Source organism: Cololabis saira, chromosome 14 (genome assembly GCF_033807715.1).
Source record: "Cololabis saira isolate AMF1-May2022 chromosome 14, fColSai1.1, whole genome shotgun sequence".
NCBI classification, from domain to species: Eukaryota; Metazoa; Chordata; class Actinopteri; order Beloniformes; family Belonidae; genus Cololabis; species Cololabis saira.
The window spans coordinates 8,150,932-8,177,322 of NC_084600.1; the positions used below are offsets into that span (position 1 = coordinate 8,150,932).

The 26,391-nt window shown below is 42.8% G+C and overlaps 2 protein-coding genes across 3 annotated transcripts in view; one reads left to right on the forward strand and one right to left on the reverse strand.

Annotated features, from left to right (window-relative positions):
* Nucleotides 1-26,391, reverse strand: part of hlcs (holocarboxylase synthetase (biotin-(proprionyl-CoA-carboxylase (ATP-hydrolysing)) ligase)) — a 94,686-nt gene that overhangs the window by 63,651 nt on the left and 4,644 nt on the right. The window contains exons 2-4 of one of the 2 annotated variants that reach the window (XM_061739571.1): nucleotides 24,549-24,675; nucleotides 19,893-20,014; nucleotides 2,772-3,766 (exon numbers count right to left, since the gene is read on the reverse strand). In XM_061739571.1, the coding sequence (XP_061595555.1) occupies nucleotides 2,772-3,766; nucleotides 19,893-20,014; nucleotides 24,549-24,574 (1,143 nt within the window). In that variant the 5' untranslated portion in view covers nucleotides 24,575-24,675. Of the gene's footprint in view, nucleotides 1-2,771; nucleotides 3,767-19,892; nucleotides 20,056-24,548; nucleotides 24,676-26,391 lie in introns of both variants that reach the window. The other variant, XM_061739570.1, reaches the window with a different exon arrangement.
* Nucleotides 5,881-14,545, forward strand: LOC133459539 (uncharacterized). The gene is made up of 2 exons (XM_061739575.1): nucleotides 5,881-6,058; nucleotides 12,195-14,545. The coding sequence occupies exon 2, from the start codon at nucleotides 12,474-12,476 to the stop codon at nucleotides 13,938-13,940; it is 1,467 nt and encodes a 488-aa protein (XP_061595559.1). The 5' UTR covers nucleotides 5,881-6,058; nucleotides 12,195-12,473; the 3' UTR covers nucleotides 13,941-14,545.

Below are 26,391 nucleotides of genomic sequence, written 5' to 3' on the forward strand. Positions count from 1 at the left end.
CGGCCACGCGGACGTGCCGGGCGCTCCGGCGGACAGCGGAGCTCCTGACACAGCTGCAGCTCTTCAGCTCATCTATGGAGAGGTTAAAGAGCATATACCACTAGCTTCTCCTTTCATCAAGGCAGGGAAGAGTATCAGGCCAGAATAGATGAATGTCACCAGCAGTGACTAAGTTTGTAGTGTTGAACATGTTACTGGACATTCTTGTGCAATTGCTACAAAATAATTTGTTTTTTTTAGTTGATTTCTACAGAAGAATATTTTATTATTATTATTTTATATTTAATACATATTTTACTGTATATTACAAATCATTTTGTGGGGACCCCCTGGCACCATCGAGGAGCCCAAGGCTGGGGGCATCTTAAGACCTCACCAGCACAGCAGCCCCTAACTGAAAATTTTTAGGGGCACAATCAGAAATTTTAGGAGCGCACATCGTTTATCGACACGCTAACCAAATTTTTACATTTCAGTGTATTAGTAATACGTATTTCATAATAGATTAATGAATTACCACAATGTGCTGTTTCAAATGCAGTGTTACATTTTATTGTGCACTTAACTGACAGCACCATTGCTGTCATTATATATATAAAAAACATACATTCACATGATAAAAAAGTGCTTGGTAACAAAGTGCTTAGTAACCTTTCAGCCATGAATTTAACTGTTAAACACAGTACTTAACAAATGTACAAATATTGGGGGTACTGGCCAATAACATTTCCCTACTTGTGTCTTTACTAAAACCCTGAACTTACACCAGTCGACCAAATTCACTGCCTTCACTCAATTAACTAAGGATCTTACCAAGAAATATTCTTATTTCTAACCTAAAAATGCCATTACACCTGATATCACACATCACTTACAAGGTTAGGTGTTTTTCCCACGTGTTAAAATTTTACTTTCATTTGTGTCAAGCAAATTTTAAGTTCTAGTTACGTTTTAAGTTAGAGTTTTGGCAGTGTTGAATTATGAGACCTGCTGTATTGGAGCACATTTTCTTTTAGTTAAAACTGTAGCGGGGACCGATGTTTAGAGAAACCTATGTATGTACCGGGTGAAGGCTGATTTATGGTTCCGCGTTACAACAACGCAGAGCCTACGCCGTAGGCTACGGCATAGGCTCTGCGTCGATTTAAGGCGGAACCATAAATCAGGCTTTAGGGGAACATATCGGAGAACAACCAGAAGAATATAGAGTGGATTAAAAATAAAAGTTAAGCACTGAGCTACATGTGTCACCCGTCTGGGCCATTGCAGACCCATTGCCTGAGCATGATGTTACTAAAACCAAACATACCACCGCCATCTCTTTCTTCTAACTTTATGTGCGCGCCGCAGCGCGTTGTGTTGCATTAAATGTAGTCCGGGCGTAATACCTGCTTTGAGCTGGTGAAATTAAACGAAAAAATAAATAAATAAATAAATCCCCCGACTCAATCCCTTTCACACTCATTGGCCTGCAAATATGCGGGTTCATTGACGCACCCCTTCCACGTTTAACGTGTAAAAAAAAAAAAAAAAAAAAACACTGGCAAATTTACTGGTCGCACGTGTGCGAGTGGACATGAAATTCAGTCGCACATTCTCAAATTTTGGTCGCAAAATGCGAGCATTTGGTCGCAGTCTGGAGCCCTGGATATACGTAAGTTTTATGTCTTTGAACAAAAAAGATCAGAGAAACAAAGAAACAATTTTAGTATCAACTTTGTTTTATTAAAACAAAGTTGACACTAAAATTGTTTCTTCTCCTTTTTTTCCAAATGAGAATCGATAAGAGAATCGATAAAGAATCGAATCGTTAAGCAGAATCGAAAATGGAATCGGAATCGAAAAAATCTTATCAATTCCCATCCCTAGTTAGACCCCATCCCGACTCGACTATTCAAAAATGTTCTTTCTCTTATTGGCACGACAATACTGGACCAGTCAACTCGTCAACTTATCCCTAAACTTATCCCTAAACTTCCACTACCACAGGTTTTCAAAGTTGCAGTAATTAAACTTTTACTTAAAAAAACCTTCCCTTGACCCAGACATCTTAGCTAATTATAGACCAATTTCCAACCTTCCATTTGTATCGAAAAGTCTGGAAAAGGTACAGTGGGGCAAAAAAGTATTTAGTCAGCCACCAATTGTGACAGTTCTCCCACTTAAAAAGATGATAGAGGCCTGTAAAAGGGACAGACCCCTGATCTCAGTATCATTGAGCCACTTTGGGCAGATCTCAAACAGTTCATGCAACACAGCAAGAATGTGCAGGCATTTTATCAAACCGAATGTGCAGCTTTACCACCTGAAAGAAGTGGTGTCGGACTGACATCTATTACAAAAGCACAAGTACATCCTTGATCCTAAAGGGGTTAGTTCACAGTATTAAGAACTAAGGGTTTGCAATCCAACAGGAATTATTACATTTTTTCTTTTTGAGCATAACTGTATAACTCAGGTGGCTTCTCTTTTATTGCACCTTGCCAAACTTCGACCCTAAAAACTGAAGCAATCCCAGGTCATGATCCTGCCCCAACAGGTTTGGTAAGCCGGGGGAATAACTTCATCCACCATTCTTACCCAGAAGCCATTTCCCCCTGGAACAGGGTAAATACTCTTGACTCTTGCTTGATTTGTTTAATGTGGGTGGGGACTTTGTTTTTGGCCAGCCAGTGTAGAAACACACAAAACAGAAAATACATGTCCTAATTGTGACTCAATGAGAACATAACAGCCATGAAATACTAAAATCAGTAATATCCTGTGTTTACCTGACAAAGGACAGCTTCTCCACCGTCATCTCCGTGGGTTACCCTGACGATGACCATGTCCCTCCGATGAAGATTGTCATCCTTCACCTCCCCCCAGAGCTCCACCTCTCCTCCCCCCTGAGGATCCCTAATGTACACCCTTCCACTGGCCACCATGCTCAATTCCAGTTCTGTGCTGTCCTCCCGGGTGAAGTTTAGCCTTTGGAGCTTCATCCCTGCACCCTCCCTAACTTCCAAACAAAGACCTGCTGGACACAGGTTGGACCCCAGTCCCAGGATCTTCCCTCCCTGGTTTAGGTAGTTGAGGAAGCAAGTTTGAAGGTCTGGGGTTAAGGGTTCCTCTTCTGCCAGAACCAGGAGCCTGGTGGTATCCAGCCAAGGGTCGCTTAGTGCTTGTTGTGGCTGGAGGGGATATATGATATTGTTTTCCACATTTATACAATCTAATAAAAGCTGACGAACTGCCTGAAAACGCTCCTGGCAACCGCCTGTGTACACTAGAACATTTGGTAGTCTGTTCTTGCAGTCAAACTCACTGCTTTGACCTAAAAACCCTTGGGCATCATGATCCAGTTCATCAAGACACTCATCCACACTGTCCACCCCGACTGAGTTGTCGTCAGGGAGGTCTGGAATGTTCTCCGCTGAGGCATATTTTACAGAGAGGATGGTGCTGTTCTCCAGTTCCAGACATTCATTACAGCTGGACAGATGGAGGTGATGTCCGTGGCCCTCCATGTGCTGATGATTCCCAGAGAAATGTTCCTCAAGGTGGATGGCTGGTGTTAGATGTTGGCTGCTGGGGAGAGGTTCTGAGCCTCGTCGTTCCTCTGCCCTCTGCTGCACTTCAGGGAGGACGAGGAGACTTCCTTTTCTGCACTGCAGGTGTGATGCCTCAGAGTCTGTGGTGTGGCTGTTTGAGACCCTTCTCCCACTCTTCAGGTTCTGATGCTTCTCCAGCAGCTCACTGAGAGTACAATCTTGGAGCAGAACAGCTGTATCAAAGCAAAAACAGTAACATATGGTAAACTGCATTTTGTACATGTCAAACTACTACATTTTCTATTTTGAATAATTTAAATAAAGGACTAGCAATAAGGAAGGGTGTTCATGGTGATTTAAGCTTGGTTCGTGGCCTGTAGGGAGATTTACCATCAAAAAAGAAAAAAAAACGTCCAAAACTAATGAGCGGACATTTCCCATTCATGGCTAGGTTTATTCTCTCCTTGTTAAGGTGTGCTGACAAAATGTTTAACAAACGTAAATGTCGATGTGAGAAAAAAAACATGGTTAACTTTACAAGGACATCACATCTGTTGTGAGTTTGTACAGAGCAAAGAACACTGTACCATGTTCTCCTCAGTTTTACAGGCTTTTATTGAACCAACCTGTGTAAAATGTAGTTTGTTGAATAAAAGGGCACTTATTCTACAGGAAAAGTAACCTTTCATGACCTCCGTTGTGATCTGGCCCTATATAAAAGAAACAATTTATGTGGATAGATTTGGGGATAACTAAAATGAAAGATCTATTTATCGATCATACTTTAATGTCATTTCAACAGCTGGTGGTTGAGTATAACCTTCCCAAGAAACATTTCTTTAAATACTTACAAATTTGAAGCTTCATACATGCTCAAAGTAAAACTTACGAGGAGCCGCCATTATCTGTTATTGAACAATTTACAATTAACCATTTACAGGGCAGAGGCCAATTATCAAAGCTATATAACATACTTTTGAACGGTTCACAGGAAAGTTCCCATTCTTATTTATCCTCTTGGAGGAATGATCTACAGCTAGATATATCCACAGAAGAATGGGAGAAGGCCTGTCATCTAGCCCAGTGGTTCCCAACCTTTTGTCCTTGGAGCCCCCCCCTACTTGTGTCTAAGACCAGCCGGGCCCCCCGACCCGTACGTACTAGCAGCAAAAGAGTCAAGTGATTCGCTACAAATCTTTAATTGAAAAAATGAACATTAATTATGTTTTTGTGATACATTTCTCTTTGGTTTACCCTGTATACATATGACTTTATCTTTCTTACCTTTATTTTGTGTCACCAATGTATAAAATATGCACAGAAAATAATTGCAAGGACATAAAATAATTTCTGAAAAATGTCTCTTTTAATATGAGCGCAAACATTTTTAACATTTTTCCTTTAACAACCTGTCGGAGTAGTAGTAGGATTAAATGTTGCTAAATAACTTAGAAATATATTTTGGTCATTAAAATACTACGTGGGTTTATACAGACTTGGATTACAGTATTCCATTAGGTGTGTTATTATTTTTTATTTATTTAACATGCGCAAATATAATTTTTACACCTGCATATCCTCAAAGCAGACAAAGTTTCGCGCCCCCCCAGAGATCTCAGGCACCCCCCCAGGGGGGGCCCGAACCCCAGGTTGGGAGACACTGATCTAGCCCAAACCCAGAGTATAAACACAAGAGACAGATTACTGCAATACAAATGGCTCTTTAGAACCTACATTACTCCCGTTAAACTAAATCATTTTAATCCCAACATTCCAGACAATTGCCCTAAGTGTAACATAGAAAGAGGTACCTTGCTTCATTGTATATGGGAATGTAAGAAACTCCAGGATTTTTGGAAAGATACCCTTCGCCTGATTTCCAGATTAAGAGTGTACAATTCCTGTTGAACCTAGATTATGTCTATTACATATATACTCTGAAGACTTTGGTGCAAATGAAAAGAAAAGAAAGCTCATAGATTTTTGTTTGTGTTTTGTAAGTAAAAAGGGTAATACCTGTGAGGTTAAAATCAACCTTTGGACTTGTTCTGTCATTATGTAATCGTCACATGCTTGCCTGACAGGAGCCACTCAGCCACTTCCTGATTTATTCAGGATTTGAACTGTCCTCTGACAGGTGACCACTGTAATTCAGAACTCAATCAAACGTTATCACTTCCACCCATTGTCCACTATACAATGTCTACTGTCTAATGTTTACTATGCCTTGTTCTTATGTGATCAATACCTGTCAAAGTGTCTTAATAAAAGCATCATGCAGAGCAAAGGACTTTGGAGAAGCATTCGTGTTCTCTCCCCTTCTGCAGAAGTGCGCAAACATTAACATTTTTGGTGCCGAAATTTCCCGGGACCCAAGCATTCTAGGTGTTGAGGCGACGTGGGATCAACTGGCCGCTGTCGACAACCGCTCCAACTTCAGGAACGAGGCCAATAGGAATTTGGTCCTGCGCCGTTTCAACGCCGGGTGGACGGGTCTTCGATTCCAGGGAAAGGCACCAAGACTGGTAAGAGAAACTCCTCATGATAAATACCTGGGGGTGTTAATGTGTTACTGTAATAAATACTAGCCTGGGGTTAGCCTGTATGGGTCTGGGGACCCATTAAGTACTGAAGTATTACATATAAAATATAAAGTCAAGGACTTAAAAAGTAAAAAACGAAAAGGAGGTTTCTAAATGGAATAATTTTTGTCTATATGTTTGTTTTTGTCCAAATATTTGTGATTAAAACAGTTTATTGCCAATGTTGTGGTTTCTAAAATTGTGAAAAGTAAAGTTTTAATTGCTCATTAAAATTGATCAACGTTAAGACCGAAACTGCCAAAACGGAGATTTATGAGCTCAAAGAAATTTAAAGAAAGTTAAAAAGATCGCTAAAATAACTGGCTAAAATAATAGACGGGGTTTAAACTGAGACTTATTGCAAGCCCGGAATTATTTCTAATAGACTTATACTTAAAGGGAGACGTCCCAAAACTAGGTAATAAAAGATTGTGAAAAAGAATAAATAAAGAATATATAAATTGTGTGAACGGGATTTAAAAGGAAAAAATTTTCAATTTAAAGACGAAAGCAAAACTGATCAAGAACGTTCAAAATGGGACAAGGTTTCAGTCGGGAGATGCCGTCTGACACACAGTATATGATACAACATTTTCCTGAAAGTTGTGGACATGTAAAAGAATGGCGGAACAGACATGGTTTTGATGGTGAATTGAATTCCTCTAAGCTGTTTGAAATAAAAAAAGCGTTGCAACACGAGGAAAGAGTGAAGACTGGCAAAATGAATGACAAGATTAAAAGACAGTTGGAGAAAATTGACATTTGGATTGAGCAAGCAAACAGGAGAGATGCGGCTCGTGAAGAAAAAAAGTTAAGAAAACTGTTAAAAAAGGGAAAATGCACTGCAGCTGTGTTGAAGATTGCAGCGCATGAAGAAACAGGTGCACGCCCACGCATCTTCCAGCCCCAACCACAACTCGACGAGGACCTAGGAGACGCCCCACAACCAATCCCGATGCTGGCTCCGCCCCCACAACCAATCCCGATGCTGGCTCCGCCCCCACAACCAATCCCGATGCTGGCTCCACCTCCAAACATGACGTCACACCTGGAGTCATGGTCCGGACACCAGAGGGAGCCACACCCCATGAAAAAGATGAGGCTTTTTCACCTGTGCAGACGAGGAATCAGCGGAAAAGCAGAGAAAAAGACAGGCTCTATCCCATACTCAGTGTATCAAATAGTTATGAAGGATATCCAGTCATGACACCATATCCGTTCACTGAACTTGGACAGGGACCATCCACATCTCAGCTCTACCCCTTAGTACAGGTTGCAAACCCCCACTTTGGTCTTGACGGTGACCAGGACAGGACCCTGAGGATTTTCCGTCCGTGGACTGAGACAGAATGCAGAGATGCCTGCAATGGCCTGGGAGACCCCACTGTCACTCCCGCCAAATGGATCGAGAATTTCCGCCTGCTCTGTGAGTCATATGGGTTAAGCGGAGATGAAGTTGAAAAGGCTTTCAGAACTAGTTTAGGCCATAATTGGGCCAGAGTAAGGGGAAACTTCAACCCAAGAAATGCCCAAAATGAAATCCTGCAACCAGGTGCCCCCCTTGATGTCCAGATAGAGGGAGTAATGGGACGTGTCCGCCAAGCCTGGACTGCTACCCCAGATTATGGTAAGATTAGCAGCACAAGCCAAAGAGAGGATGAAGATGTCTATGTCTTCAGAGGAAGAATGGAAGAGATCTTTAAAGCTCACAGTGGACTGGAGGAAGACCAAAACCCTGACAGTGCATACCAAAGACAATTAAAGCAAAGCATCATGACAGGTTTCCTCCCACGAGTTTCAGGTTTCATCACCAAATATTGCGTCACATACCGCAACCAAAACCTGGCAGACATGATGGAATGGGCCGCCCACGCTGAATCAGTCCACAAAAAGAAAACCAACCCCATTACCCAAGTCCACGCCCTGACCCAAGTTCTGGCAGCCTTGACCCCTCCAGGGAGAGGTCAAGAAGAAGTTTTCTACCAAGGAGGTGGAAGACCCCCCAGGAAGCATGAATATCCCAAAGGTCCGCGTTCCGGAGAAGGACGCCCAAGGGGACAAAGGCGTCGCAATGATAAATGCTTTAACTGTGGCCAAGTAGGCCACTATGCTAGAGATTGCCCTGAGCCTCGCAAAGAGAAGCGCCCACCACCACATAACCCGCGTTACGATGACCACCAAGAATGACGCCAGGAGGATCCAGTGGAGGAAGAAGAGGATGATGAAAATGAGACCCCTACCCCCGTTGACATCCTCGATTTAACCCAATTGTGCTCTCTCAACTCATCAGATCCAAAGAAGCCATATTACACCCTAAGATTAGGCCCCTCAAGAAAAGCCATAAGGTTTCTGTGTGACTCTGGTGCTGACAAATCAGTTTTGAAAGATAAAGCTCCAGGAGTGGAGCCAGGAAAAAAACTTATCACAGTAGTGGCTGCAGGGGGCCACACCTGTCTAAGATGAAGACGGCAATGTTAGTACAACTGAATTTGTGCTAAGTCCACACTGCCCAGTGAACCTTCTAGGGAGAGATCTTCTACAAAAATTGAAGATCAGTCTAATTCCGATGGATGATGGGATAGAAGCAAGGAAAGCCACTGATGATCCAGATGACAAGACCAATATCCATGTGATTCAAGGGACCGGAGAACCAAAAAAGTTCTACTCCCTGGACCCCATTTCTGAGGGTCCCGGCTCAGTAGTAAGCGCCATAGAAGATAAAATCAGTGGAGTAAAAGGTGAACATCAAACCAAGTGGCCCCTCCACGTCACCATGAGAATTGGACCTGGAGACGAGCAGTACGACCACAAGTTTGAATACTTGGGCCCCCAAATGCTCACAGTTAACCACCTGTTCACCACCACCAGTGGAGATGCATGGGCTACAGTCAGTATGCCCACCAGAACAAGAGCCCTATGGTGTTTCTGGTCAAACACCATACCACACATCTCCCTCTCCAGGAAACCAGGAAGGCGCTGGAAAGACTTAGGCCCAATAGCATTCACATTTAAAAATATACCAGAAAAGAAGTGGACACAAACTGGACCAAGAACTGCTGAATATGAATCCAGAGAATATGGCCTAGTGAAGAGAACAGCCCTCAACTGGACCACTGTGGCACAGACGAAGATCCATCTGACAGAATGACATCAGAACCTCATCTGCCATGCTGCAGAAGATTTTCCTGGTGTCCCAGCCACCCTATGGTCAGCATCAAAGACTGATGTAGGACTTATGACTACATCCAATGAAGTATTTATCACCCCTAAAACTTCTTATAGGCCCAGAGTAAAACAATATCCATTGAAACCAGATGCAATTGAAGGAATAAGACCAGTAATTGAAAACATGGTGGAAGCAGGTGTTCTAGTTGAAGATCCCACATGTGAGTGTAATACCCCCATCTTTCCGGTTAAGAAGGCTGAAACTGGAGCATGGAGACTAGTACATGACCTCAGACATGTCAACGCTGCTGTACAGTCAAGAGCCCCTTGCGTACCAGATCCACACACGCTGCTGAACGAGCTGAAACCCCATCAAGAGTATTTCACCGTGGTGGACCTGAGTAACGTGTTCTTCTCTATCCCACTGAGCCAGCAGGCTCGCCACTGGTTTGGCTTCACATTTGGAGGTCATAAATACACATATGCCAGGCTTCCCCAAGGTTTTTGTGATAGTCCAACAATCTTTTCTCAGGAGATAACAGCGTGTCTGAGTACACATCAGCACTCGCCAATGACTCAAATACTGGTGTATGTAGACGACATTTTAATAGCCAGTCCAACAGAGGAAGAATGCAAAAAAGAAACAATTGCTCTGCTCAAACACCTAGAGAAAACTGGAAATAAAGCCTCATTAAAGAAACTCCAATTCTGCCAGAAGGAAGTGGTTTTTCTTGGACACAAAATCTCTCAAGCAGGAAAAAGCCTGACCGAGAACAGGAGGGAAGCCATCAGAAATTGCCCAAAGCCCACTAACAAAAAGCAGATGATGGCATTCCTGGGATTAACCAATTATTGTAGAAGCTGGATCCCGAATTTTGCAGAGCTCACACAACCACTGTTGGATCTCATCTATACCGTTGAAATGTCAATGAAGGACCCCATTTCTTGGACCGCAGAAGGCATCCAAGCATTTGAAGAGGTGAAAGCTGTGATTTTGAGCTCTGGAGTCCTGGCCCTGCCAAATTACAACAAGGCGTTCATCCAGACGGTAGACTGCAAAGGCATTTTTATGACCTCAGTCCTACTACAGACATTTGGAGGAAAACTAAGACCAGTAGCGTTCTACTCAAAAAGGTTGGACCCAGTGGCAGCTGCATTGCCCTCTTGCGTAAGAGCAGTGTGCGCGGCTGCTTTGGCCGTCCAGGCATCAGCTGAACTTGTGCTATTTCACCCCCTCACTTTGAAAGTGCCCCATGCTGTTGATATGTTAATCACCAGCACCAAAATGTCGTTCATATCGCCTGCCAGACACCTGTCAATTACGGCAACATTGCTATCACAGCCACACCTGACGGTGCAAAGATGCAACACCCTGAATCCAGCCACACTCCTCCCCACAGAGGAAGATGGTGACCCTCACCATTGTATGGAGAGAACAGATAGCTGTTGCAAACCAAGACCTGACCTACTAGACACGCCCATCCCAGATAGCACATACGTCTATGTAGATGGATCAGCTTTAAAATCACCTGAAGGAAAGAACCAAGTCGGTTATGCAGTAGTCACGGATGATGAAGTTCTGCATGCTGAAACACTACCTTCCAACCAATCAGCTCAATCCGCAGAAATCCAAGCCTTGACGAAAGCCTGTCAACTTTTTGAAGGAAAAGTAGTTACAATATTTACAGACAGCCAATATGCACATTCAGTACTCCATGTATTCTCTGCCCAATGGGACCGGCGAGGAATGAAGACATCCACAGGGAAACCAGTGGAGCACGCAGCCTTATTGAAAGAGCTCCTCAAATCAGTACTGCTCCCCAAAGAAATAGCAGTATGCAAATGCAAGGCTCACACCAAAGGAACCGACAGAATTGCCAAAGGAAACGCCAAAGCAGATGAAGCAGCTAAAGCAGCAGCTCAAAAGACTACAACTTCTATCATGATCAACACACAAATGGACACCATTCCAACTCAAATTTTAGTTGACATGCAAAACAATGCTCCGCAAAGAGAAAAAGACATTTGGCTAAATGAAGGTGCTACTGTAACTTCAGAAGGCCTATATTAGTACAAAACAAACCAGTACTTCCAAAAAACCTGTTCCCCCTGGTGGCTAAATTGAGCCATGGGAAGTCTCATGTCTCAACAGGAGGAATGGAGAGTATGGTATATAAAGTATTTCATACATCACCAGGACTAAATACCTACTTTAAAAATTTTTTGTAGGAGCTGTCTAATTTGTTGCAGACACAACACGCAGGGCAATATCAGACCTAAGAGAGGTCAGTGTCCCCAGGGGACCTATCCATTTGAAGTTATTCATATGGATTTCATTGAGCTGTCCAGAAGTGGACAATACAAGTATTGCCTAGTGTTAATCGACTCCTTATCCAAGTGGGTTGAAATAGTCCCGGCCAAAACAGCTGACGCACTAACAGTAGCTAAAGCCATTTGTAAACACGTTATTCCAGAACATGGCATTCCAAGGCTAATTTGGAGCGATAATGGTGCACATTTTGTGAATACCATAGTCCAAAACATGGCTAAACATCTAGGTATCAGCCTAAAGAACCACTGTGCCTACCACCCACAGAGTGCAGGCCTAGTGGAACGAACCAATGGCACTGTTAAACTAAGGCTCAGGAAAACCATGGAAGAAACTGGAAAACCATGGCCTGAATGCCTGCCATTAGTTAAAATGTACATGAGAATCGTCCCGAACTCATCAGGCCTCACACCCTTTGAGGTAGTGCATGGTCGCCCGTTCCAGCTCCCTTTATGGCAAGGGGAACCATGGCAAGAAAAAGCCGAGGTGGCAGATCCACTTTCGATGTGGATGTGTAAATTATTTGCTGAAAAAGATGTTCAAAGTTCTTGTAAGCTGCCGCTTTCCTCTCTCTCTCCTATCCAGGAATTGCTGAAACCGGGTGACCAGATCCTGATTCGAGTGGTGAAAAGAAAAACGTGGTCATCACCTCGTTGGGACGGCCCCTTTGTTGTTCAGATCGCGACCCCGACAGCAGTAAAGATTGCCGAACGATCTACGTGGGTTCACCAGTCACAGTGCAAGCTGGTAAAAAACTTTCCAGACCCTGAGTAGGCCGGAAGTCGGACGGTACCAAAACCTTTGTCCGCTGAAGAACTCATCTGACGCCTATACTCACCAGCCACGGGTCAGTACACCGCGATCATGAGAGTCCCACTCATCATCATAGCCGTTGTGGCCCTTCTGTTTACAATCTGGTTCCTGGTGGAACAGACTGGAGAGGAGCTCCGAAAGAAGAAATCAGTAACGGCCATACAAATCCGCAAGTGGTATGAAGTTAGACAACCTAAAACTCGGTTTGAAATGAATATGTGGTACAACTTTGCTGTGTTTATAGCCAAGGAACAAAATATGTCTAACTGTTATGTGTGTAGCCGAATGCCTCTGTCAACAGGAAGCCCACCAGTACATCCCATTCCCATAGATCCACGTAATGGTTCGTACTACCCCGATATATTAAAATCCAGGTACAGCCCAGGCTTGTTGCCAAATTACGTTAAAGGATTTAACAGCACGCCCCCAGCCAATAAGGGCCGTGGGTTTGACCATTTACTATCATACAATTGGTCGTCCCCAATCATGATACAGAAAATACCATTCCCACAACACCTTAAAGCAGTCTGTTACAGCAACAAAGTTGATTGGGGGAAACCCACACCCGTAGGGGAAGTTCCACTCTCTAAATGCTCCGTCAATCTAGCTGCTTGCGGCCGGAACATATCTGACCCTACCAAATTTAATGAAACCTTATTGCCCACGAGTGCCACTTGTACTGAGTATTATGCAGCTCCTGATGCAGCTGGCACTGACCCACAAGATGATATCTCTTGGATGTGTGGCAACTCAATCTATCTGCTTCTTCCACCAGGATGGACAGGTAGATGTACGATGGTGAGATTGGTCCAAGACGCATTTGTGTTTCATGGACATCATACCCCTCCACGTACTAAACGTGCCATAGGTATTCTCCCCCATGACTCAGTCTGGGGTAGAGATGTCCCCGATGACCATAAACTCTGGTCAACAAGCCAAAAGATAGTTCTGTCGGCCCTTCCCCAGTTGGGAGTTGGAAAGACCATGTTAAGGATTGAGACTATAAATTATCGTATGGGTCTGTTCATTAATTCCACTCTTAAAGCCTTAGGGGGCCTAACAGCTGAAGTTACCGCCATTAGAGAAATGGAGCTTCAAGATAGAACTGTGTTAGACTTGATAACTGCTAAGGATGGTGGAGTCTGTGCAATGATTGGGGAACACTGCTGTACGTTCATCCCTGATGAAACTGGTGCCGAAGGTAATGTTACCAAAGCTATAGCCGAGTTGCGTCAGTTAGCCAAAGTTGTATCAGAAGACAGACGCTCAGCAGGCACCACTTTTTGGTCCTGGCTGACTTCTGGCCCCTGGACTGACATAATGACTAAAATTATGATTCCGATTATTACTGTCCTTGTACTATTTTGTGTTTTCGTTACCTGTATTATTCCGTGTCTCCGTGCAATGGTCCAAAGAACCATTCAAACTTCCTTAATCCAGTATTCAGAGGTCTGTTACCAACAACTCCAACGAACTCTAACTGATGGCAAGGATGATTATGATGACATTGGAGTATAGACTGTTTTATTTTGTTTTCTGTGAAATGTTAAGTGTCTTGGCCTGGGTGATCGCTCACTAGGAGGGTCGGAGAGGAATTTTGCCCCATATTACCGGGTTTTCGCCTCTCCCTTGACATATTTCCTTGACATATAATTACTCGTTGACAAACTTGTGTTAAGTGTGTTATAAACTCCCCTTGCTAATTCTTAAATGTTTGACCTTAATATGATGCTACTATTCTAAGCCTAATGGACGGATATTAGTTGAAGTTTCCAAAGGTTAAAGAGGAGGGAAATGTGAGGTTAAAATCAACCTTTGGACTTGTTCTGTCATTATGTAATCGTCACATGCTTGCCTGACAGGAGCCACTCAGCCACTTCCTGATTTATTCAGGATTTGAACTGTCCTCTGACAGGTGACCACTGTAATTCAGAACTCAATCAAACGTTATCACTTCCACCCATTGTCCACTATACAATGTCTACTGTCTAATGTTTACTATGCCTTGTTCTTATGTGATCAATACCTGTCAAAGTGTCTTAATAAAAGCATCATGCAGAGCAAAGGACTTTGGAGAAGCATTCGTGTTCTCTCCCCTTCTGCAGAAGTGCGCAAAATTATTCCAACCAGTCTTTGTGTCTTCCTTTAGGCTAAAAAACTTGTTTATTGCTGTTTTCAAACCTAACAATACCCTTGAAGTGGAAGGATGTTCAGAGTCCTAATTCCACCCAGTGGTTAAAAGAGATGTCTTCACACCCAGTATTAGAAAAATTAACATACATTCTAAGAGGTAAAGTTGGAGAATTTAATGACATGTGGTCACCCTTTTTACATTTTATGGACAATCTGCCCAATGATTCTCATGGACAAAGATTAGATGACATTTCATTTTTTTTTTTTTAATTTAATTTAATTCTTTACTTTTGATTATTATTATTGTTTTTTTTGGGCTTGTTATGTATGTTTCTTATAAGAGTGAAAATCAATAAACAGAATTTGAAAAAAAAAAAAAAAAAAAAAATTATAAAATGAAAAAAAAAGAAAAATGAAAAAAATGAGAAAAAAAAGGTTTTCTCCCACTAGGGGAGTTTTTACCTGCCATTGTTTATGTTATGTCTATGTAATAATTGCTCAGGGGTCATGTTCTGGGTCACCCTCCAGGCTCAAGACCCCCACCCGGCAAGAGGCCAGCCTTCCCGGAGAGACGGGGCCACCCCGACCGTCGACGCCGGCGGGCCGGCACCCGCCCCTACGAAAGCTCTGTCAAGGTTCCAGTCCTACCTGTCGGACTGGAGTTTTATTGTGCAGTTAGGTGAATTCACCTCATCCTCAGCCCCTCTCACATCTGGGGTCCCTCAAGGCTCCATCCTTGGACCAGTTCTTTTTCTGCTGTATGTGCTGCCAATAGGGTAAATTTTCAAGAAACATTATCTCTTCTTTTGTTATGCCGATGACATGCAGATTTATTTGCCATTGACACCAAAATCCAGAAACACTATAAAGACATTGCTTGATTGTCTAGCTGACGTTAAATCCTGGATGATCTCAAACTTTCTGCATCTAAATGAAAATGAGACTGAAATTATAATGTTTGGACTTTCCTTTTGGCTTTTTGGGTCGCCTTGCACCCAACATTAAGTCTTCAGTAAAGAATTGTGGGGTGATTTTTTGATGATTGAAATTTGATCGCCAAGTCAGCTCAGTTATAAAAAACATTTTTTTTATCATTTAAGGATTTTATCAAAAGTAAAAAGACACAAAAAGATCTGGAGACTGGAATCCATGCTTTTTTCCACACCAGACTGGACTACTGCAACTCTCTTTATTTTGGCCTGGACCACTCACTTGTGCACCGCCTACAGCTGGTACAAAACGTAGCTGCCCGCCTCCTTACTGGCGTGACCACAAATCCCCTGTCCTAGCTGCGCTGCACTGGCTCCCTGTTGCTTTTAGAATAGATTTAAAATTTTTATGAATTGTTTTTAAAGCTCTTAATGGACTAGCCACTCATTATCTGACTGAACTCCTCAATATCCACAACCAGTGCCACCCCTTCCTAAACGCAGAACACATGCTTGTGCGTAGAGCCAAACAATAAAACAAGTGTGAAATAGTGGATAAAGCGCACCCACTGCAGATTACCTGATAACTGTGATTAGCTCCCCCTCTGCTTAAATCAGAGTTGCATCCAACGCACACAGCCAATTCAGTAACACTCCCACTCCAGCTCTCCTCTGCCTGTCACTCAACACAGGACGGGGAGGAGCCTTGGGAGAGAAAAATCGCACATCCACAGTGCTTTTCAACTGTCAGTCCTTATTTTTGTCTCTAAGCGTTTAGTCCCTAACAGTTTCCAGCGGCAACGCTTTTTTAAAAATTTAGTTTGTGTCGGCGCTGCTGAGAAACTGGGTTGGTTCTGCTTCTGTCTGGGGTTGTTCTGGTTCTGGTTCTGTTCAGGGTGGTACTGGTTCTGTCTGGGGTACTTCTGTATTTTGGGTGATTCTGATTGTGTCTTAAGTCGTATTGGTTGTGTTTGAGTTGGTTCTGGTTCTGTGTTTTAGTGGTACGTTGTTTGGGATGAATCTGGTTCTCTTCTGGTGGTTCTGGTTCCTTTTTGAGGTGGTCTGGTTGCATTCCGGGTAGTTCTGGTTGTTTGTGGGGTGGTTCCGTTTCTGTCTTTTGTTGTACTGATTCTGTTTGGGATGGATCTGGTCGTCTTCGGGTGGTTTTGGTTTGTTTCTGGGGTGGTAATGGTTGTAGTCTGGTTGGTTGTTGTTCAGTCAGAGGTAGTTCTGGTTATCTTCAGGGGAGTTAAAGGATCACAAATAAGATAACAAATAAGCTAAGTTAAGTTTGTTCATCTTACATTTAGCAACACTTATTCCAAGACTAGAAACCACAGTAGTAAATAATGATGATTTCAGCATAAAATAACACCATATTAGCAAAATAATGCTAGTGCAGTCCCACCGCGTTTCCACTTACTGACTCTAAACAGGAAGTGGTAGTCAGTATTGAATAACTTCCTGTTCTGACTTATGGAGCATAAGAAGTGTCAGAATTATGAGATAATTGAACAAGAACATTACAGTTGTAGCAATCAAGACAGAACATCTATGAAAGCCAGTTCAGCTGTGCTGGAATATTTCCTCAATATATTAACTTAGTATTTAGGATAATGTGGCGCATACTTTCTTATTGGTTGCTGAAGGACAGGGGAATCCCACTCTGTGTCCCGCTGTTTCTATGTCTCTAAGCGTTTAGTCCTTAACGGCGTTTGAAAAGTCATTACATCTAGCTACAGTCAACTGGAAGCACTGGGTTGGAGCACCGCTCTGAGCAGAAGAGGAGATCTGATTGGCTGGTAGCGTCATGGGGGGCACTGCGCCAGCCTTCTCCTCCATGGCGCAGCCTTCATGTTGCCCTGATCAAGCGACAACAGACGCACATACACAGAACTTTTAAACAGTTTACATTCAGTAACAAGGCAGGGGGAGGATCATTTTTCAGGGCAACTTAACTGTTTCCAGGACATTTGACAGTTTTTTCTAATTTTCCATATGTTTTTCAGGACGCGTAGAAAAACCTGAATATGTGTACCGTAGAGCAAGCATGTGACTCTAAGAAGATTTAATTTTGTCCTCAAACGTAAACATCGTCGATGTTGATGGAATAAAGTTACACAAATGGCGCTTTTAAACTAGTACCTACTCCAAGAGTAGAGAAGTGGGTGGGTTGGAGCAAAGCTGTTGTGATCTAAACGGAGAAGACATCAACACTAAAGATGTAGAACCTGGAGGAGATGATAGATGTGCTGCTGGGTCTGTGACTTGTGTTCGATATCAAGTTAAAAAATGAGAGTAAAAGAAGCTTCAAGCGGCAACGCTTTTTTTAAAATTTTGTTTGTGTCGGCGCTGCTGAGAAATCAGCTGGGAGCCACAAGTGGCCGAGCTCCTGGTAGATCTGGTCATTCCTTATCTCCCGTCTAGATCACTTTTTAATTCTCTCCTCAGCCACCAGGTTTATGAACATCAGACCCTCAGAGTTGGATCACCAAACAGACTTTTGCGCTGCCATTGCCAGTCGAATAAAATGAAGAGCCACAAACCGCTCTTGCGGTCTTGGTCTGACGGGCCTGCCCCCCGACCAATCGGTGGCGTGGAAGGTGATGACGTCAGATATAGTGCCGGTTCAGCCCGGTTAGAACCTCGGCAGAACGGTTACAGAAAAAGTATCTACTCGGCACGCCTCCACCCTCCTTGGCCCGTAGTGTAAAAGCGCAAAACGGGGGCGTGGTGAGCAGAGGCGCGCTGAGTAGGTACTAGTGGAAAAGCACCAAAAGTCAATTCTGTACTCTAAACAAGACTTTTAGGGCCAGGATCAGCGTCTGCACATATAGTGTAATTAGATTTCCAATGTTGTTATTCTAAGGGATTTTACAGATGCCCTGCTTCCACTTTCATTTAGAGCAATCCAATTGTGATCGGATCACTGAAACCTGTGAAGCTGAGGAAATTAAGAAATGCATTGTTGGTCATATGGAGGAGATCAACGGTACAGTGGGTGTAGCAGGAACAGTGCCCACGCCACCATATTAAGAGATGTATATGTAGAGAAATGACCAGCTACCTTTAAAAGAAATGCCATCTAATACCAATGAATACAGTAAATTAGGATTTAATGTCAGGGATATTCAACCGACGGCCCGTGGGCCACCTGTGGCCCGCCAGGGGCTTTTATGTGGCCCCTGGTCATATTTCAATAAAGGGGGGAAAAGTAGTGTTGTCCCGATCGATCGGACGTCACTTCCGGTCGGCGGCTGGCGTCACTTCCGGTCGGCGGGCGACGTCACTTCGGGCCGGGAAGCGAAACTAACATGGTTTACATATCGCATTTTGTTAATTATTAAAAGTTTAAGATGCTTGGTAGCCTTTTCAGTTGGTTAATGATTCATTGGACAGTGTTTGTACATGTTAATCTCTGCTAGAGATGTTTTTTACTACTTCGGATTTTTTGCCAGTGTTGCACAGTGATGATGTTTGTCACATTATTTGTTATTAACCTTCGTTTGTAGAGGACTTGTTTACATCATTAGGCTTCTAGGATTGGCCTGAAATGTTTTTCATTTGAATCTCTAAATGAGGTCTTTGCATTTCAGATGACCTTCTAAGCCTCCTATAATTTCATGCAATTGTTTTGTTTTGCTGATATAATGCATATATGGTTAATATTTTGGTTGCTTATTTACAACATAAACTGGCTACTATGGACTGAAATGCTTGTGCTCAATGCTTAATGGCATGGGGAAGGTGGCTCAGTTGGTAGAGCGTTTGCCCATGAACCTGAAGGTCAGTGGTTCGAACCTAGTTCTTCCTGTGGCAGCTCCGCCGACAACCGGTGTGTGAATGTGTGCGTGTGTGGGTGAATGTTTGCAGTGTAAAGCGCTTTGGGGCTGTAGGAGTACAGCTGGAAAGCGCTATATAAGTGTAATCCATTTACCATTTACCATTTAATATAATATTCAAATAAGGAAATCTTGGTGGAAATGGTACTTTGTCATTATGGCGAGTTTTATTAAAAGTAGGTCAATATCAACTTCATTAAGTTTGCACAAGGCGTGGTTTCAAAATTAACTTGCATTTAAAATAATATTTCTTTATCTCAATATAATATTTAACATTCACAATGACTAAATCTGGAGACAACTGGAAACTAGACAGATATATTCTCCTGCTCATTACTGAGCACAAATGTATTGTATATACATAAATATGTATTACATCTTCGTCTTTGAGTGCAAAATACATTTTGAAAACCCCCAAATTTTCCGCGTGCCCTCTCTATACAGTCTTTTTGCAGATGTGGCCCCCGGCCTAATCTAGTTGAAGACCCCTGATTTATGTGGTTAAATAAATGATAAGAACTTGTGTTAAAGTATATATAAAAGAGGCGAGAGTGAAGGAAACATACGGATTATCTTTGAAGGCACCAGTCCATTATCGAGCTGGAGGCGGTCTTCAAGAAAAGCAACTCCAAGACGGGTAAAGTTTTCCACTGTTGTCTGCGCTACGGCTCTGAAGGGCTGTCCAGGACTGCAGGCCAAAGGACAACAGTAGTCAGACCACCAGAGAACCTGAACACAACACCACAACAGAGGAAGACACCAGTCAAACCACCAGAAAACCTGAACAACACCACAACAGAGGAAAAGACAGCATCAATCCAACTGAGAACTGAACTAGGGCTGAAACAATTCCTCGAGTACTTTGAGTAACTCAATTACAAAAAATTATCGAAGAATTTCCTCTGCATCGAAGCCTCATTTAATCAAAAAATAAATTTAAAGCTCACGTTTGACACAGATTGTTTTTAGTGTGACACAGCATGCTTACAATTATAAAGTGGAAGAAGACGGTGGTGGGCTTTTCGTAACGTGTGTACTAGGGGTTGCAACGGTTCAGGTAGCCCACGGTTCGGTTTCGGTTTTTGGGCCACGGTTTCGGTTCGGTTTCGGTTTGAGTTAAACCTGAATTATGGTTCTGCGTTAAATCAACCCTACGCCGTAGGCTCTGCGTTGGTGTAACGCATAACCATAAATCAGCCTTTATGTGCATGAAGAGAGCTTTTTTTTTCTCCAAAATTATCTGTTTATTTCGCTTGTCACTTTTCAAAATGTAAATTACTATAATTCTTCATAGTCAACAGCCTCTTAATCTTGACAACTCAGTACAGTAACCTAAGTATACACTACTAAATACATATGGGATAATGCCCGACGAGGTGTACATTATCAGAAATATATGGACGACACGGGGGCGTGAACCGTCCGACGGGAAGCGCAGGACGGTTTCCCTCCGCGAAAATATTGTAAATTATCATAATTATAATTATTACAAAATATTGTAGCAACCCTGATATGGGAGAGTTACAAAGTTGGGGAGATCAGCCTGAATTCTCTCATCTCTCTGCCTGTCACCGGAATGCACGTCATGAAGGAGCCGGCGGTGGCGGAGGGGGGGCTGAACCCTTCAGGTGTTCTAGTTTAAGTTGTACGGCAGTGTTTCCTCTACATTCATTCAGCATTGGCGGCCCGCCACTGCTAAATCATAGCCGCCACGCCTGAAAATTTTATTTTATTAAAAAAAAAAAATAATAATAATAATTTTTTTTTTTTTTTGCAAATGCCCCATCGCCGCATTTCTCCACCTTCACAGCACGGCCTGTGTGATGATGAGCGCAACGGCGGGGGGAGGGGAGGGAGGGAGTGGGGTGTTTGGGGTGTTTGGGGGATCCTATTGGAGTTAATTACTCGCGAGGGGGATCATCTTGCAGCATGTATGCTGCTAAGCATCAATGGGCCACCTCTGGGAGAATTTCCCTAAAATAGAGCCTTAGAGCTCTTCTTTAAAAAGCCAAGGAAAATTAAGTGCTCTGAGCCTGGGTGCAAACTTTGTCATTGAGTCTACACAGCCTCATCTAGCTGATGTTTACATGTTATTTATTTAATGTTATTGTTTTTATTTATTTTTTACATTTTCAACTGGTTAGAGTTGAAGTTGATGTAACATTTATTTTTTGTTCAGGGATTGTTCTTCAAAAGTTAAGGGATAAAAGCCAATAAATAGGTTTTGAAAGTTACATTTGCTGTCAAGTGGTTATTTGTGTACGCCGTACATTTACGCCACCGCCGCCGCCGCCGCCGCCGCCACCCCCCCGGGAAGCATGCCCCCACTGCTGAAAAAATTCCTAGAGGAAACACTGTACGGGGAGTTTTTCCGAAGCGTTAGAGTTGGAGTCTGCCTTTGTTTATCAGAATCAGAATCAGAATCATCTTTATTGGCCAGGTTCGAACATTGTCCAACAAGGAATTTGACTCCGGTAGTTTCACTCTCTATGGTCTTAAGGGTAAACAATAAACAAATAAACAATAGACAAATGTGGAATTTCTATGTACAAAAATTATAAACATTTTAAGGTGCAGCAGTTTGAGGTAGTGAGAATAATTATGACCTATTTATGACTGTAAAGCTGTTTATTTCCTTCCTGAAAATAAACCGGCCCGATCAGAGCCGTCTCCGCCTGCTCAGTGTAACGTTTCACTGACCAGGCGGAGACTCTGATCTTCCACTAGCAATGATTACTCAAGCAATGATTACAGACAGTAAAAGCTCTGTTAACACACACACTACATCGTCGTTGTAATCAACAGCAAAACAGAAATGATGCCACACCGAAGATTTGAATGAAGCCGGCGCTTCTTCTAACTTTTTTTCTCAACTGTCCCGCTGGTGCTCATCGCGAGCAGAGCTCCTCTGTGAGTGGGCGGAGCTACTGCAGTGACGAGGGGGGAGTGGGCGGAGCTACGATGGGGAGTGGGCGGAGCTACGACAGTGACTCGCGGAGTGCTTTTCTGCAGCAGGCACGGCACAAACACGCGGATTGTAAAGCATTAATACAAAATTAATGGCAAAACCGAAGATCCGCGGCACACAAGGGCGTATTGAACTAGGGCTGGGCGATATATCGAGGATAGCCGATGTATCTCGGCTTCTACTCTGTGCGATGTACAAAATGACTCTATCGTGCATATTCGAGTATAAATTTTCATGCATTTTGCTTTTAGTCGTGGGCATTAAATTACAGGCTTTTCTCACTCTCTCGTCTCATCTCTCCTTCACCGACACATAAAACAAGCGCACCCTGTTACACATGTCAGTCACGTGCTGTCGTGTGTGCATTATCATTGGCCCCCGACCAGCTGCAGGTGTCGGCGCTGCGGTCCGGGACCGCCGCTCACTTCCACCCCGCTTTAACTTTACTTTAAACTTTCCCAAACTCGGCCTGTTTGCGCCGTGAGCTCATCTGCGCGGTTGCTACGCAAGGCAGACTCTTTTCAAAGCAAACCGGTTTAGTAAAGACGGGAGGGGATGTTTTCCCCTCGCACGGCTCTCTCCGAGCCGAGGAGCCGCTCAGCGCGACACGCGCAGCCGAGCCTTTAGGCTGAATTATGGTCCCGCGTTACACCAACGCAGAGCCTACGCCATAAGTGCGCGTCGCCGCGTACCCTACACCGTAGGCTACGCCGTACCATACACCGTAGGTTCTGCGTCGATTTAACGTGGAACCATAATTCAGACTTTTCTCTTCCAGAACTGAGAAACGTCACCTAGTGTTGCTTAAATGTGGCCACATGAAATCAATCACTATCATCCAAACAAAGTCAAACAAGACTATATGAGGTCATATTTCTAACAATAAGTGAAAGTGATGCAAAGTAAAGGAGGAGAGGATGAAACATTGCAGCCCCTACACCTACAATTTAATATAAAAGGTGCTCTAAGGGGCCCCTGCTGCTCAGAGCAACTCATCCTGGTAAAACCTGGTAAAACCAGGTGAAACCTGGTCATCCTGGTAAAACCAGGACCAGAACATGTTCTTAGCAGATGTTCTTCAGACGGGGAGTCAGAGATGCAACGTGCACTTTTGAAATGACACTTTTTATGTTTGTGCCACTCACTGCTTAGTAACTGTTTAATAAATACAGTTTTGGTAAATTTGACTTATTCCCCCTTTTTGTATGAAAGTTTAAAATGAGCATATATTAATGCAGTATGAACAAGAATGTTTTAATGTAGATATAGAATCATCATACTGGTGTGATTGTAGGCATCAAAGTGTTAATTCAAGTCTAAGGCAAAATATCGAGATATATATCGTGTATCGTGACATGGCCTAAAAATATCGAGATATTGATAAAAGGCCATATCGCCCAGCCCTATATTGAACCGTGGAGGGTACAGTACCCGTGGAGGGTACAGCAGTACAGCACCGGGACTGAATACAATGAGCAAACGCAGCAAAGCAAAAATAATATGAGGAAGAGACAGAAGATGTCGAAGGCATCATTTTGAATTGAAAGTTAAGGACAACATTGTGGTGTGTGTGCATTGTTTAAGAGTTTTGTTCCAAGTACCGGTCCACAACCAAGCATTTCTGTTTAAACATATTGGTTCTGAATATAAAGTTGCACAATTTAAAGGCAGAATACGTACTGCATAAAGGAATACAATTTTTGGAAAGTATGAAGAAGCTGAAAAACGTTTTCAATTGATAAAGAACTTGAAATGTATCCAAATAAAGATGAAGAGGAAGAAGAGGAGGAAGAAGGGGAAAGGAAGTGAAGGAGGAGAGTATTTATAATTTAGCTAAATAGAAGGAAGAAGAAGAAGGGATGGTAATTCTGGTTCAATCTGGGGAGGTTCTGGTACTGTTTGGGTGGTTCTGGTTTTGTGAAGTGATGTTGTGGTTCACTTCAGGTCTGGTTTGGTTCTATTCTGTGTGGTTCTGGTTGTGTTGGGGATGGTTTTGGATGTGTCTGTCGTGGTTTGGGTACTGTTTGGGTGTTTCTGGTTATGTTCAGGGGAGTCCTGGGGCCTGTACTACGAAGCGGGATTTGGGGTTAGCGAGGTAACTTCAGGTTTAACCCTGGGTTTTCAGGACTACGACGGTGGTTCACTTCTTATCGGGGCACATCGCCATGGTAACTTATGCTGAACAGCTAACCTGCTCCGGAGCAGGTTATGTTCGAGATACAGATCGCCGGGTATAAAAGCACCGCCCACTGACCAATCAGCTCTCTTGGAAAATGGCATGCCCTTTCGAAGAGAATCCAGTGGAGCTTGGTGCGCGGATCGTGAGAGGATCCCTCCGAACAGAACGCGTATTCAGGGCCACCAAAACCCCTTTGCTTTCCCTGTATGAACGATCCAAAAAAATCAAAAAAAAAGGAAAAAAGGAAAAAAAGAAAAAAGAGGTGGAGGAGAAAATAAAAAAATAAATCAATCAATGAATAAATAAAACAAATCATCACCCAAAATCCGATGTACAGTCAATCCAAAACTAATACCAATTAAATAAATAAATCAAGAAGAAATCAAAAAGAAGATGCATTTGTAAGGGGATAGCAAAAAAGGGATTTTCAATTTCGTCCCTCGAACATTCTGAGAAGTCACTTTAAAATACTAAACACCCCCCTCCTGAAAAAATAAAAAATAAAATAAAATAAATAAAAAAACTCAATTCTTTGGTACAGCATCAGCACAAGTTATCGGTCAACAACAATAGTTATAGAACCAATATATACAGGACTGTCTCAGAAAATTAGAATATTGTGATTTTCTGTAATGCAAACACAAAAACAAAAAAATGTCATACATTCTGGATTCATTACAAATCAACTGAAATATTGCAAGCCTTTTATTATTTTAATATTGCTGATCATGGTTTACAGTTTAAGATTAAGATTCCCAGAATATTCAAATATATGTTTATATCCCTATGAACTTACGCATTTATACAGTCAGCGATCTTTTGCCAGCTGTCTTTCCTGCATTTTGCAGCTGCAACTGTGTTGCTTTTTGCCTGTATTATATGCCTATACTCATCATATTTCCGTAAAATGATAGTTTGCTCTTCGCTACTGAACTAAGCGGCTCTGACAGCGGACTTCTCCATGCTTGCGATTGGTCATGCGCTGAAAACACCGCCCCTTTTATGTGCACGCGCTCATATCCAGATTGGAGAAAGCTGGGTCGATCTACCGAGTTGATAACCACCGTCGTGTGACCGCTTAGCGTGATTGCAATTGTCCCGCTTAGTGAATCTGGACAAGGAAAAGATATCCTGGATATGTTGAACTTGCTTCGTAGTACAGGCCCCTGGTTACATTCTTAGTTGGTTCTGCTTCTGTCTGGGGTTGTTCTGGTTCTGTATGAGGTGGTTCTGGTTCTGTTCAGGGTGGTACTGGTTCTGTCTGGGGTACTTCTGTATTTTGGGTGATTCTGATTGTGTCTTAAGTCGTATTGGTTGTGTTTGAGTTGGTTCTGGTTCTGTGTTTTAGTGGTACGTTGTTTGGGATGGATCTGGTCGTCTTCGGGTGGTTTTGGTTTGTTTCTGGGGTGGTAATGGTTGTAGTCTGGTTGGTTGTGGTTCAGTCAGAGGTAGTTCTGGTTATCTTCAGGGGAGTTACAGGATCACAAATGTTTCTCTTCATTTATTGGTTGAAAGGACCATTTGTGATCCTGTTCACTGTATTGGTTGAATGCTGTAAATCATTCAACCTTCAAGATCCTGTCCCTCTAAGTTAAGTTTGTTCATCTTACATTTAGCAACACTCATTCCAAGACTAGGAACCACAGTAGTAAATAATGATGATTTCAGCATAGAATAACACCATATTAGCAAAATAATGCTAGCGCAGTCCCACCTCCACTTACTGACTCTAAACAGGAAGTGGTAGTCAGTATTGAATAACTTCCTGTTCTGACTTATGGAGCATAAGAAGTGTCAGAATTATGAGATAATTGAACAAGAACATTACAGTTGTAGCAATCAAGACAGAACATCTATGAAAGCAGTTCAGCTGTGCTAGAATATTTTCTCAATATATTAACTTAGTATTTAGGATAAT

Excerpts from the sequence above, each read along its gene's own strand:
- LOC133459539 (XM_061739575.1), top strand. The coding sequence starts at position 12,474 with ATGAGAGTCCCACTCATCATCATAGCCGTTGTGGCCCTTCTGTTTACA.